At 38.4% G+C, this 15,711-nt stretch overlaps 1 protein-coding gene across 6 annotated transcripts in view; it reads right to left on the minus strand.

Annotated features, from left to right (window-relative positions):
- ZMIZ1 (zinc finger MIZ-type containing 1) overlaps nucleotides 1–15,711 on the minus strand; it is a 280,166-nt gene that overhangs the window by 114,934 nt on the left and 149,521 nt on the right. For all 6 annotated transcript variants that reach the window (XM_019617563.2, XM_010714339.3, XM_010714337.3 and 3 more), the window contains one exon: nucleotides 10,670–10,775. In XM_019617563.2, coding sequence (XP_019473108.1) covers nucleotides 10,670–10,775 — 106 coding nt within the window. The remainder of the gene's footprint in view (nucleotides 1–10,669; nucleotides 10,776–15,711) is intronic.

Raw genomic sequence — 15,711 nt, forward strand, 5'->3', positions numbered from 1 at the left:
CTCTTCTGTAATAAATACACTTAAGCAAAGCATATGTTTGTTGCTCATGTGCCAAGATGTGAATTCTATCAGATCACGTAGAAATGAGGAACACAGAACCTAACTTCCAGCTGCAGAAGTTAGGCAGTCTGGAGTGCTGGCTGAAGTAAAGAGGACTGTGCCAAGTCTTAGGATTTCCCCTCTGTTTTTTCTAACATCACCCTCAATGTGTCCTACTCTGTATATGACAGACAAAGAGAAAGCTGAAATGCCTGTGCATGAGTAGTTGTTCTCAAGAGATGCTAAAAGCCACTCTGTTGCCCTTCAGAGTCTGGGTCTTGTTTAAAGGACTGTACAGGAAAATTGGCTGTTGAACTGCATCTTGCTGATTTCTTTGCCCAGACACATGCTTTGAGTTCTTAGATTAGAAATAAATCCACTCAGTTTGAACTAAGTTTCAATTTTGGCATGTGTCAGAGTTATTGTTTAATCAATAACCAAAGGATCCCATTGAGGCTCCAGAAGCAGTTTGATGATTCACCAGCTGTGTGTCACAGTCTTAAAGACTTTGCTCTCAGCTATTATTCTTATTTCACACCATGACTTTCTCTTCCTCTAGAGACATGGAGTAATTTTGTGTGGGAGCTGATCTTGCTCGCACTGCAGTTTGGGTGTAAGGAAGGGCAGTGCAGGGCAGGAGCGCTTACAGCTTGCAGCTATCATGCTGCACTACCACTGCTTAGGCTCCGCAGCCTGTCCTCTTCCTCTAGCACTGCAAGCTGGGGCCAATATTTGGCTGGAAACAAATGCACACTGAATTTGAAACCCTCAAAAAATCTGCCTTTACCTACCCATTTTTCCACACGCTGAAGGAAAAAGAATCAGCTCTGTTTTTGGAAGAACACTTCTTTCTTCAGTTCTCAATGTGGCTGAACTACAAAAGACAATCCAGCCTTTCTCCAACATACGTGCAATGATACTCATCTTAGAAACCCGATAAATTAATTAAAATTTAAAATCAATTTACTGTCTGGCAAGGCACAACAGATATCATCAGAAACCAGAGACAGGAAGTTCATATAATTTCGGTTCTAACAAAAATCTACTCCGAATTTTTACTTCAGCTCTCAAGACAGCACAGCAGTGATAACTCCAACACTTCATTGATTGCAGGTCTAGTCACAGTTATTGTAGTTATTGCTAATTATTTCAAACAAACTCATTTGGCTGCCATGCTAGTAGACTTCTCAGGCAAAATCTCTTTCTGCTTTTTGCAATATCTGGCTTCTCAAGGACCACTACGACCACTCCAACATTCCCAGTGGGAGGCAGCAACTGTAATAAATTTCTAACAATTTACATCTCCCAATCTCATTTCAGACCAGCAGTGAGTCATTTTTCACACTGAGAACCTAGAGGTCTCTCTGGTTCTTTGTCTTAATTGAAATTGCTTCTGTAGTAAATACACTAAATAATTTCATTTATGTTTTTTTTTTTCTTATGATGGAAAGACAATATCTACCAGAGTAAGCAAGATGAATGTCATTTGGGTCTGACCAGACAATCATAGGGGAGACTATCACACATGAAACAAATACCCTTCTTTGTACACAGACGTTCTTTTTTCAATTTATCTCCTCGGGAGCAGCCCCTGTTCATCCTTCTATTATTGAGTTCAAAGCCAAGTCAGTAAAATTTGCCTTTACAAACATTTAAATGTATGCTTCTTGTGAAAGCTTGCTTTAGAAGATGCACATTTTAAACCAGACTGTGAACACCCAAAACTGAGGATTAGTGTGAGCAAGCGCAGGTTCAAATCTACTCAGGCCTACATGGGGGGTTGGGAAACAACAACAGATGCAGGCAGGGAATTTTTAAAAATCTGTAGCTTGTTCTGCCTACTAAAGTTAGTAACCCCAGTACACTTTAAATGTAGATATTTCTCCAAGAAATAAGGATTACATCAAAAGGGGTTGCATTTAATCATTAGGTTGATCGCATTTTCCATAGGAGCTAAATTCCTACATGAAATACTAGTACCTTAAGTTTTACTGAGAGATAAAAAGCCTGAGAGTGAACCTCTAAATTCAAGCATACAGAAAAGAAAAAACTTTTTTTTTTTGTAACTGCATAAAAGAAATGCATATTCACAACAACAAAGCATAGGTACAGCAGAAATACTATGCAGACAAATAGCAGTCAAAAAGACATTCACTGAGACTGCACAATGTCCAGGCATCTTATCACTTAATAATCTTTTTCCTTTTGCTACATAAGGAAATGCTATGAACCTCCACAATATCTGTGTCAGTGGAGGCATCTTATAGGTCCAGAAGCACATTCATTATCACAGCTTTGTTTCTTGTACTTTCATGAAAGCCTGGTTTAAGTCACAGAAACGAGATTCAAAACAACTAAGTTTCTAGCTTCATTTGGGTTTTATTATTGTTAAGCTACTAAACTTCATTACAATTTCTGAGTGAAATCTTCTTTCTTCCATTTATTCCTCAAGACAGGAGTTACTGATAATTGCCACAAAACGTGATTTAGCATATACAGATGTGTCAAGAATTAGTAAGGAAAGCATGGATTTATTAGGATATTGAAAGTTCACAATGAGAAACAAATACCCTTGCAGTTTTTGTCAGATATTCAAAAAAATAAAAAGAGTAATTACCTCAGCATCTGGAAAATCTGTAGAGGAAACTCAGCTTGATAGTGTTCTTTATGTGAGTTATTAGAAAATGAAGTAAGTTGAGACAAAACGAATCCATAACATGGAAATGATCCATAAGCATTATCAAACATGAACATTCTAACCTCTGTTGCACTGCTCAGAAAAATAACTCTCACTGTATGGAACAATACTGTGTTTGTTTTGGTAATATATTACTTAATAGCACTTCTCAAATCCCCTTCCTTTTATTCTGTGGTCTTTCTCCTTGAATTCCCTCTCAGAATAGGCACAAAGACTAATACAAATTAGAACAAGCTAAAATGATGAATCCTGATGATTTGTTGATTATTCTTAAACTGATACTTAAATGAACATATTTTATCACAGAGCACTTATTTAAGTACCTTGCTGTCAGCACACTTTAATAGGTGTATTTGAATCTGTGCATTAAAATGGATGAAATACTAAAACAGTTACTCAGTGAGGCTTCTCGGTACGGAAATTTTTCTGTACAAGGAGACACATGACATACAACATCTTGTCTATTAACCAGAGTGTTTCACAATAACTGTGTCCTCTCTGGAGAATTAGGAGTAAGAATTTTTCTTAAGAGGCTGTCTGCATTTAAGGATTGAATTGGCTGTCCTGGAACTTGATGATCTGATCTGTTCACAAAGTTCAAGTTTTTGGTCATCCAGCCCACCAGCAGCAAAAAGCTACCGGTACCCATGGAAGTTACTATAGGTTACCATTGGCTATATTACTGTTCTCATAGCTGGACTGCTTTTGAACTTTGAATGCCTTCAAGACACACAGGCTGACAAAAGCCTCGGCAGGGAGGTACATTTGGATGCACTGCAGATGAAAAAGGAACACGTTCAGGGTGGCATGCTGTAAGCTGAGAAAAGGTAACTTTATAAAGGGCAAATGCTATTTTGAAGAGTTTGCTTTCTTCTTTCCTATGAATATATGTTTTTTCACAGCTGCCTTCTTTCTTTCTTCATGACTTGCCTTGTGTTCAGAGAAACAGATACATTACTCCAAACAGCAAAAAATGAAAGATCAAAATTCACACTGAGACTAAGCTCTAACCTGTTTCTATCACCAAATTTTCAGTTTCTAAACACATATAGGGTCTCTTTAGAAGAAGACAGAAAAAAGTGATAGAAATCAACATACATTTTCTTTAGAGAATGCCAGTTCCAGTCCAAATAAAGCGTGTTGTGCTCACTTGTAAAAGACAGAGCTCTGGAACCACACAACAAGCTAATTCGCTGTACACTTTAAATCTGCAGTACTGTGAGTGTTCAGGGAGACTTACAAGTCTCATGAAAATCTAAGGCATGGAATAAGAAAACAATAGAGCTATCTTGTTGCTATAGCTGAGCCCCTGCAATTTTCCTAAGTGCAACAGCAAAGGCATTAGCACAAAAAAACATTCCAACCTAGTGACAGAGTTTTACTGCCACATCTCTCAAAAAAGTCAAAATTGGTACCATGGTAACAAGGACCTGTCAAATGTCAAAAACAACAGGCCAGATAAAGCACCTGATATTTCGCCTAGACAGAAAAAAAGCAGCAGCAGCTCTGTCATGCAACCTGCTTTATAAACAAGCGTGCAGAACAGCAAATACCAACAACGAACAGAATTGTCATTGCAGCAAAATGATACCTATCTACACAGGTATGTCACAAAGCCCTAAATCTCACATTAAAGAAGAACTGGCAACCAACTAATAAGGAAAAACTGCCCCATGTTTCTTCTTCTGTGGAATGGAGACCAAACACATCAGCAGCAGACACCCCAGAGGAAAGGTAAACAAGAATAGCTGAGTTTAAGGTTTAGTGGGGACAGCATTTCTCTTTCTGCATGCTCTTAGATGCTTCACTCTGAAACGCTTGCTACCTGGCTCCTGAGAGGTTTACTGCATGCTAAGCCAATCAGACAGAGGCTCAAGATACAAGATAGAATTTTCCAAACTGCAGTTCTGGCAGAGATCTGTGTTGATCTGATCAAACTCAAGGGTGAGACAAACCTGCTGGGTATAATGGGTCTTCCTTGGGATCTCCTTTTCTGCAGTCAGTGCAAATGAGGCTGTCACAAACTACAGAGAATGCCACTTGCCACCAAGCAATACTAACTGGACTTCATTTTGGTCAAGGAGAGGTGCCAACTTGTGCAAGTCAGATATATACACTATAAATCTTTAGGAAAGACAGTTTTAGTCACAATACATGGTTTGCCAATGCATGTTTCAGAACAGAATTATTTATTTATGTGATAATAAAGTGTAATTGCCCAGGTGTAACCATGGCTCCACTACACACCTACAGGGAAAAAGGTATTTTCTGCCCTGTATAATATTGACTTTAATTAAACCAGACAAATAAAAGTAGATGGAAGGCGTATTATTATCCTTGCTTCAAACCTATAAAAATATAAAACAGAAAGTAAAGCTGTCAAGGGCACACAGTAAGAATTCATGCTAAGAGCTGGGAAGTGAACCTACAGATCAGCTGAAAGGTAGTCAGTTTCTGCATCAAAAGCAGTTTCAAGAGGTAACAGCTAAAAGAAAGTGCCGCCTTTATTTTAATGAAGTGTGTCAAGTGGACAGTTTTAGGACACTAATGCTAAGGCCCACTGGATCAGACAGTTGCACAGAAATGTAAACAGAATTAAGGAATTCACAAATAAGAAAGGTTTAAACCCAGCTTCCAATCACATTAAGAACCACATTATAAAGTCCTTTTCATAAGTTTATTGAATTTTATCTTTTAAAAAGCAGTTTCATCTTCCATTTCAGGCTCTGTATTCTGTAAGACTTTTCCAAATCCAACTGCCATAATTGCTTCTCATTTCCATATTTTATTCTATCTATATGCGAATCTAACCCCATATGCTTTTGTGGCAGCACCATCCTGTAGCTTCACAATTCACCTTGTCCTAAGCATTTACTTTGTTATTATTTACATTCAACTCATAACTCTGCTCAGCTTTAATTCCATGAGCAACCCAAGCACAGTTGCTCTACTCTGTTCTCACACAGCTGCCTACATATTCCTTTTATATACACCATATACACTTTCCTAAATGCAACAAGAGTATTCACATTTCTTCTCCAATTGAACGAGACTACTCTGATTTGATTTGCTGACAATCTTTGGTATGAGGCATAAGACTGACATTTCATATTCTATTTCTTTCCAAATGTGGGCAAGTCGATCATTTGGTTTCTGAAAGCTGAAGGGATGCCATCAGCACTGGGTGCAGTAATTTCCATTCCATACTTCTAATCGTTTTAGCTGCCTTCCTTCCACAGGAAATATGAGCATTATAGGAAACTTAGGCAAAATGTTCACCTAGCTTTATGGTCACTCATGCTCTAGACATACTCCTTACTTTCTACATTTTCCACATTTGTATTGAACACTCAATCTTTTTTCCTTTTTCTCTCATGTCTATAAGTTTGATTTAATGATATGCCAAAATATACTTTGCCTAATCTATACTATTATTTTGAAACAAGACATTAAAACATACTCTAATCAGGACATAGCTTAGGTCTCACTATCTTGTCCACTGATGTTTTAATATCACCACCTGCTAATACTCTTACAGCAAATATCTTTGTTAACTCAGGGTCCATTTTACTCATAGCTTTGGTATCGTATGGACTAAGAACAGCCCTATTACTCTACAGTTACATTACAGTGATAAAAGCTAAATAAATAAATAAACAAATAAACAAAGCTTAATGTAAAATCTTCAAATACCATCAATTTTTGGTGAAATTTACGTTTATTTAAAGTTTATGCTTCACATACAAGTAAGAATATTAACCAGTACTGCTCTACAAATGTAAAATCAAAAGCACACCAAGCAGAGCCTAAGGGACTGAAAACAAGCCATTATCAAAAAGGGGTTGATATCTCTGTATCAAGCATGTAATACTTAGCTGCTCATCCAAGCTATCAGAGCATTTGTTTGCTGTAACTTCTCAGTGATTGCAAAAGTACCTTTTCTGCACAACTCTGCCCTCAGGCTTCTTTCTCTCTGTCTCTCTTTTTCAGAGATACTGAATACTGCCCTTTTCTGACAAAGCACCCTGTATGATCTCATCCTGTCACCCCCTTGCCTGGCCTCAGCTTGGCCTCCTGACAAAAGCAAAAGTAGCTATAAGAGCAATGAAGAAGTTCAGTAGCTCAATAAAGTATTAAAAAACAAAAAATCACAGAAAATGATTCCCTCTCACATTTTTTTGGAACAAACATTGATCATTATATTCTGTTTTACTTAAATAATGGGCTTAAAGTAAAGCTACCAAATAAAATAAAAGCAGCAGGTAATACGCTCAGAAAAAGTTCAGATGTCCAAGCAGGCACCGTTCTGAAAGCAGAATTCAGACATAAGGTAGAAAGAAAGGAATACGCAAACACCCCTGCACTCGCATACTAAAAGCGACTGAGGTTGCTGCAGTTTGAAAGTAAATGAGCATGCAGCTAACCTGCTGTGCCATTCCCTATAGGTGTCACAACAAGGCAAAGGAATTTGCCTCGGAAGATTTGGAGAGCAGCTGTCACCAAAAGAGAGACATATATTTTTAAAGACTTTGTCATTTGTCTTCAGGGTGGGAAACGCTGTATCTGACCTCCTGCTGATACAGCAGCCCAGATGCAGCAGCATGGGCTGGAAGAATAAAAGGAGGCACCACTTCATTTCAGGTACAAACACCAGAAAGCAGAGACAAAAGGAACAGTCGGTAAACCATCATTACTATTTAAAAGTGCACGACAACTTTTCAATATTTTTCATGCCACATGGGTGTCCCCTCAAGGCATATTCCAAAACAATTCATATTAGCTAATTGTGAACTACCTCAATGGCCAAGTAAAACAAGACAGACAAAGCACAACATCAAACACTGTCTTAGCAATACTGAATTTAGGAACTGCTAAGGAGCTGACAGCTCTTGGTCCGTTCCTGTGGGCTCCTCTGGCTGAGGTTGTGCCACCTGAGAAAGCTTTTGCCTGGCCTGGCTCCAGCTGTCCATCTTCCCACTCCTTCCCTGCCATTCGCAGCTTGTGGAATCATTTCCTAGACTCTTAGCTTATGTGAGACAGGTTAGCAGACACCTATCACTGAAAGTTTTTAAACCAAGTGGCATGAAACAGTGTGGGGCTGACTGCATTAACCAGAGGTGTGTATTTCCAAGCCAGCTGTGAAGCCAGGTGTCACACTCTCTGACTCCAGGCTCCAGATGTCTTCCAACAGATACGGCTGGACACCACCATGGGTATCCTAACTCTCAGCTGGGCCCTGCGGAGAGCCAGCCAAACAAAAAGCGAGCCATATCAGCAAACACTTTTCTGCCAGTTTCAGCCTGGGGAGATCCACCAATTTCACTGAGCAGAGTTGCAGAGCCTGAGAGCCACCAATGCAAGGCCACTTGAGGTGTCCTGACCTGCATGACATCAATCAATAAGCCTCATACTAGTTTACACAGAGGCACTAATAGCGAGTGACCCCCAAAGGGTTTAATTTGGTTTAAGTTGAGAAGTTTTTTCTTTTCATATTTCAGAGTATCAGAAATTACACACTATGGATTAAAAATATATTTAGAGCTATCTCTTTGGGAGCATTAAATTCCTACGTGGAGGAACAAATTCAAGCCACTGTAAATTTCCCTTCAGCCCAATGGAAGGGAAAAACAAATTCTTTTTCATTAAAGATAATGCCAATTAGGAAACTTCTATCAGAAAGTGACGAAAAAGTGTTGAAAGTGTCTTTCAATAGACTTAAAAGGAAAAAGAATGAGTTACTCAAAACAGCATGCAAGAATCCTTATCAACTTAAGCAAATCATAAAATGCCACTTTCAATGATGTTCACTATTAAAAAGAAAACCAACATAACAACAACAATAAGCAAGAGACGATCTCAACATTTTTACAATAACTGAATGATGGAGCAGAGCCACTGTTACTTCAGGAATCAGAAAATATGTTCAAATATTGAAGAAGAAAAATTGGGATAGTTTGAAACAATTTCGTATCTGTAATCCTCACCTGTCAGTCTTTCAAGCAGCCCATTCAGTGTTGTTGCTCTTGCAGGTCATATATGAGCTTAACGCCATTAAGAGTAGGGACTGTATTTGATATTTCACAAAATATATTACGGCATGCTCCAAGTTATGAATACTTAATACAGACAAAAAGAGCAATAAAAATGCAATGTGGTTGGGCATGCTGAAATCCTAGGAACAACAGATGAAACAACTAAATACATGGTAAAACTAAAGTAGTTGTGAAACCAACTACTTAAGATCACTGGTAATATATTAGTTATGTATTTGTCTGGGAAGTAGGAAGAAAAAAAAAAAAACAAAAAAACTGAAAAGCAGTTTTTTTAGACTACACTGGGAGAAGAGCTCATGACCTCATTATCAGCTTTCTCTGTGTTACATCAATTAACAATGGAAAGAATGAAATCTGTATGGATTGCTGGGGTAGAGAGCGTGGGGGAATGGAAAAAGATACTCCAGAAAAATAACTATTTGTGGAAATGAAACGCAGAAGCTGGGTTTTTCTACGACTGACAGTGGCTTTCAAGACTATCCTCTGAAGCCTGTTAGAAAGAGAAAGGACTATAACATGAAAAAATCCCCAAGATTGGCAACTTCACCTCCACTAACACATCGATAGAGACACACCTCAGGAAGAACTGTTGAGAGAGAGTATGAATACTTTTACCAGGAATCAAAAGTCTCGGTTAATGCACTCCTAGCATGAAATCCTCACACAAGCTTTAAAAAAACCCACAGAGAAGTGACAGCTAACAGCTGGAGAAGCTTGCTATGAATTCAGAAAAAGGAGATTGTGCCTGATTAACTAAATGTTTTATCTTACCACAAAAGTTTTTCCTGAAAGAAAATTAGACAGTTCATTGGACATTTAGTAAAATTAATAATCCATTCCCATACAAAGGATTAATCAGAGAGTTCAATTAACAGGCTATGATATGAAATGTCCTCACTGTTTCGTGAGGAACTCCTTAGAGCTCTAAGGACTGAAGGACAGTTATGAGAGAAAGAAGTTCGGGGTTGATAAAAACTGAACATGAAAATAAATGCTACTAATACCTAATTAGTTTACTGCACCTTACTGTTTTGGAAAAAGGTAATCTTTTCTGATGTTCTAACACTGCGACTGTGTATCAGTTTCTAACCAGAAAAGTTATCTACGCTCTGGAACAGAGCATTTATCTGCCTGTTTTTCAAGCCAGTACACATTACATCATGTGTATGCATCAGCTAAAAAAAAGAAAATCAGAATTGAATGCTCCAGATAAATACAACACAATGTGAGAAGCAGAAAGATCTTGAAGTGCATTTTATGCTTTTACTATACAGAAGAGCAATAGTGATACGTCATAATCAAATATTGTTACTTCATCAGAGCCCCAAAACAGATTATTTACAAAAAATGCCAGAAAAAAATAACAACTTGATATTATCATTATGTCATCCCCACCTCTTCTTGCCTGAAACTTCAAAAACAAATGAGTAGATCTACAAGAAACTGTGCTACTTCTTTGCACAGACACATGCAGTCCGGAAATGAAAGCCTGGCAACAGCAGTGTCTGAAACTACAGATTGAACGTGAAAGATGTAGAGAGGTTGACATATGACATAAAATCAATGGTTTATCAAGATGGAGGGGTCTGAGAGCGCTCATTCCCTCCCTGAGATTACTGAACATCAGTGTTTCTGAAAGTAACGCTTCATCTATAAAGTCAAACAGGACAACAAACAGCACTACTTGGGAAACATGCATGCTGCCTTAGTCATTTGTCTTCAGAAGAGCACACTATTAAAATTCTAAGATCTGCAGCACTGCTGCCATGGTATACTTAGTTATCTTTTATTTTTAAAGAACCAATTCAGTAGTAAGCAGTAGTTATTCTGAGTATGATCATTCAAAAATCATTGATATACCAAAAAAGACATTTCCTACCCGCTGATTTTGGAGTGAATTTGTCCCTGTTGGCTGCACATACTGCCAGTAGCCTGTATCCAAGATCCAAGTCAAATCCTTGCTGAGCTGCCACTCGACTAACCACCTGCAGAGGGAAATAAAGAAAGCTTCATTAGGGGTTACTCGAGCCTCTTTCAAAGTTGCATTAACCTGCTTATCAGCAGTAATGTTTGACAACTGAATCTGCTGTTTCAATATCCACAGTACAAATATGATATAAGTCTGTAGTTAACACTGCAAGCACAGCAAAGTGAACACATGGATCTCTTCTGGTGATCTTGTTATTTAAACACATGCCAGAAGAAAAGCCTCATAGATCATTTAAAGTTGGAGGGATAAAGATTTTCCAGAAAAAAAATAAATTAAAAAAGACCATATGAGAAGATAATACAGAATACACTTCACTGTAATTGAGAATTGAAGATTAGCAATCTCCTACATCTCTGTCCCTGAGTCACAGTTCCTGGCCCTGTTCTTAAGAGCACTGCACATGTCCTTTAGGTTAAAATGCCCTCCTCCTCTACTCTGATCAGTGTCACAGTTGCTGCATTTCAACAATACAGTATTGCAAAACACGTTTACTATTGCTTTTAGAATAAATAGGCCTGTGCCTATTTGCCAGACACATTAAATATAGGAAGAAGGGCTTGGTGCTTCTTTTTTTTTTTTTTCTTTTTCCCTTTTTAATTTCTCCTAGTAAAAAGGAGCTTAACTAGAAGGAATCTAAATTTCTTGTAGGACTAGCCAAACTAGGCAAATGACAGACCAGGGTTAAGGATGGAAAGTAGTCAACAGTTTCTCCAGGCCAGCAACTCAACTATCAGCCAAGAATGTATCCTCATAAAAATCTGCACAGTATAAACACGATACTGTGGTCGTTCTGGCAAACTATGCTACAGTTATACACAACAGAGCTTTTAATTGCCTTTGAGTTGCACAGGATGACTTCAGACTCAGAGTCCGGCATAGAGAAAACTGATTATTCTTAATGTGTTCTTTCAAAACTTTAAATTGAAACAGTGGTCAAAGAACTCCACAAGAAACAAAACACCATGTCCCTGAGTGAAGTAAAAGAAAGTTCCAATCCTAAATAGCTTAGAACACAACAAAATATCCTTTTCCCACCCATCTCCATTTGAAAAATTCTTTCTAAATCAGTGACAGTGCAATAACCCGTGTCCAACACTGACTCCCCAAAGATGCAATGACACAGAACAGAGTAAGGAATCAAGATATATGACTACCTAGAGATTATAAATGAATTCACCTTTCTGGCCTACATTCTGAACACTATAACATGAAGTTTATTATTTCGAATTTCTTTTCCAGTATCCACTTTCCCCAGTTAACAGTAAAGAATCAGATTTCTTTCTCAAGAAAGAATTATCATAGATATTATTCCTGGGTAGATTTTTGTTGTTGCTTTTCCTACTAATTTAGAAATTATAAATTCATCTGAATTTACTAAGCAGGAGTGACGCTTCCCTAATTTCTTCTACCTTCCCAGCCTCAAATCTGAGTAGTAGGGGGCTTCAGGGGAGTTAAAAGAGAATTTGGAATTATCAGTACCTACACAGCACTACTACCAGAAATACACAATCATATCTGTATTTTAGCTCTTGTTTCTCTTTACAGTTAAAACTGACTAAGTTGACTACAGGAAAGAGAAAATAATTTGGGAGGAAAGCTGCAAATATTTTCGATAAATCAAAAAACATCTAACTTGGTAGATCAAACTTTAATCCTTTACATACAACATTTCTTAATATTCTCATTATGAGGCTGGGTTTGAACTTGCATCAAGATAAAAATTAGAACAAACAAAATATATGTAAAAGAACAATAAGATAACAACTAGATATTTTGTATTTCATTAAAGATCAACAAGAGGAGGAAAAAAATGATGGGTTGCTATGAGTTCCAGGGAACACTTCCACACTTAAGTATTCCCTTTCTGAATCCCAGTGTTACCACAGCTCACTGACAGGTACATGCTAGAGAAGGGATCGGTAGGAAACAGAAAAATTCATTTAAATTAATGAAAGCCTTGTTAAAAGTTCCTGAGGACAATGTGCCATTAATGCGTAAATGTTATTTAATTTCCTTCAGGCACCATTCGCCACCTGATCACAAAGAAAGGGCCCTCCCATTTTCTTTCTTGAAAAAGCACGTTATCATCAAACTACTCATTTTGAAGCTGGCCAGGAATGAAGGCAGATACGGCTGTTCATCAGCAAGCACACAATAACTAAAGAAACCTGCATCACGTGCTTCTATCACAGAATCACAGAATCACAGGGTTGAAAGGGACCTCAAAGATCATGAATCTCCAACCCCCTGCCACAGGCAGGGCATCCAACCTCCACATTTAATACTAGACCAGGCTGCCCAGGTCCACATCCAACCTGGCCTTGAACACCTCCAGGGACGGGGCATCCACAACCTCTCTGGGCAGCCTGTTCCAGCACCTCATCACTCTCTCTGTAAAGAATTTCCCCCTGACATCCAACCTAAACTTCCCCTCCTCAACTTAAAACCATTTCTCCTTGTCCTGCAGTTATCAACCCTTTCAAAGAGTTGATTCCCCTCCTGTTTGTAGGCTCCATTTAGGTACTGAAAGGCTGCAATGAGGTCACCCCGCAGCCTTCTTTTCTCCAGGCTGAACAAGCCCAGCTCCCTCAGCCTGTCCTCATAGGGGAGGTGCTCCAGTTCCCTGATCATCTTCGTGGCTCTCCTCTGGACCCTCTCCAACAGCTCCGTCTTTTTACTGTGCTCCACACTTGGATGCAGTACTTCAGATGGGGCCTCACAAGAGCAGAGTAGAGGGGGACAATCGCCTTCCTGTCCCTGCTGACCACTCCTCTTTTTATGGAGCCCAGAATTCTATTCAAAAGGTAAATTCTATGCTTAGTTAATTTTAAGAAGTGCAGTTATAAATACTGAGACACACTAGCCACAGGTCTAGTCAGTATTCTGCACTGACATTATGCTAATTATGGAAATCAGGTCTCTTAAAATAATTCAGGAAATACAGAAATCATAAACTCCTGAACCCACGACTATTTATGATTGCAATGTTTTCACAAAAGAGACTTGAAAGAAAGAGCTGGCCAAGGTCTACTCTGTTACACTCTCATTTGGCAGCAATTTCCTTCTCTGAATTTCCTCTAACAGTCAGAGAAAATCCTGCTCTGTACCCTGCTGTGGCTGATAGAAAGCAGAGCTCACAGTGCTGGCCATGCCCTTGGACTGGGCACCATCTTGTGCAAGCTCAACGTGGCATGGGCCAGGCTGTGCCTCTCCCACAAGCGCAGCAGGCAGGAGAGCAAGTGAGAGGAAGAACAACCCAAATTTGTGAGTCTAGTGAAGCCAGCCAGTCAAGTGTCACTCTTTGCTTAAGTTTTTCATCAAAAACATAAAGGAAAACAAATTAAAATTCACTTTTGTTAAAAAAATAATCTAAATTTGATAGGTTTTCCATTGAAAGAGAGGACAGAAAATCTTCCTCCCCTCAGAGAGCAAAAGCAAAATGCTCAACTACTTAGTGGAAAACAAACATTTTTAATAAAATTTCCATTTTGCCAAGAGTTATTTTCCACCCAAGTTTTTCTTCTTCCCACTCCTCTAAGGCTGGAAGAAGCTGTGTGAAACAAACAGCTCTGGCAGTGCTCAGGAGGGCATGCCATGTCCCACTGCTCCGCGGTCTTTGGATGCTACACACTGCTCCTCAGCCACTGTCCTGCCTACATGGATACAGCAGATCAACTTTATGTCCAGTGTCTTTGTAGGCTCACAAAATTTTTTAATTGACTGTATTTAACATCCTTCTCTCAATAGTAGCAGCCAAAGACTTTTATTTTAAACTGAAAGTTGAACAGAGTGGTTTGTGTGCCCTCCAATAAGGGCTGCAGGCTGCTCACAGCTGCAGAGGCACTGCATCATTTCTTATACTGCTCACTGGATACTGGGGAGGCTTTCCTCCTATGAACTTGTATATCAGGGACTTCCTATCTCTTTAAATAAACATTGGGATTCTCAGAAGCAAGACAATAAATGTATTGCATGAATATGGTCCAGAAAACACAAAGAATCAACTAGAAGACTGTTGGTAAATTTAATATATTAAAACCAGCAGACCCTAATGAAATGTATCTCAGAGTGCCTCAAAGGAACTAGCCTGGGCAAACCTGGTAACTGCTTGTGATTATTGCCAGGAATTCATTCAAGGCAGAGGCTTTGGAAGCACACCAAATCTCTGTTTGTAAGATGGTGAAAAGGTGAATCTTAGAAATTACAGTTAGTCTGATAACAAAATAAATTACTAAATCAGTATTATGTGTGCAATACAAAACATCACCCCGAATCCATCAGCATAGTGCAGTTTTCTTCTTTGATGAGTTAACTGGCCTTGTAAATGTAAGGAAAGTCGTACATCTATCTTATCTCAAATAGGCCTTTTGACACTGCTCAATATGGCATCGTTACAACAGATGAGCAGAGCTTAGATGACATTAGTATAAACTTACTTATAAAACTTTTAAAATTATAAAAACTTATAAACTTACTTATAAACTATTTACTAATATTCCTCTGCCAGATCACAGCATGTCCTAGATACAGGCCATTTCTATGTGTTCTATTTTGACACAGACAATGAAAAAAGTTAACTTGCAAAACTTCTACATGATAACATGCAGAGGAGTCTGCAAACACTTAAGACCATGATGAGTTCAAAATAACCTTGAAAAACTACAGAAATGTTTCAAAAATTAAAATATGTATGAACTATTATAGATGCATAGAAAAATCGGACACCCAAACAGAAAATTAGGCATAACTGGTGAGGCAGAAATACTGAAGAAATGAATTCAGACATCAACAACAAGAATAAAATATTGAAAATGAATCTCCGAAGAATGTATCAGTAGTTTCATTTTAATCCAAGAGAAAAGAGCAGCAGATAAGGGGATTGGCTTCAAATAATCAATTTTCACATATGTGCACAAAATCAGTATTATGTG

The sequence above is a fragment of the Meleagris gallopavo genome, chromosome 8 (genome assembly GCF_000146605.3).
Source record: "Meleagris gallopavo isolate NT-WF06-2002-E0010 breed Aviagen turkey brand Nicholas breeding stock chromosome 8, Turkey_5.1, whole genome shotgun sequence".
NCBI lineage: Eukaryota > Metazoa > Chordata > Aves > Galliformes > Phasianidae > Meleagris > Meleagris gallopavo.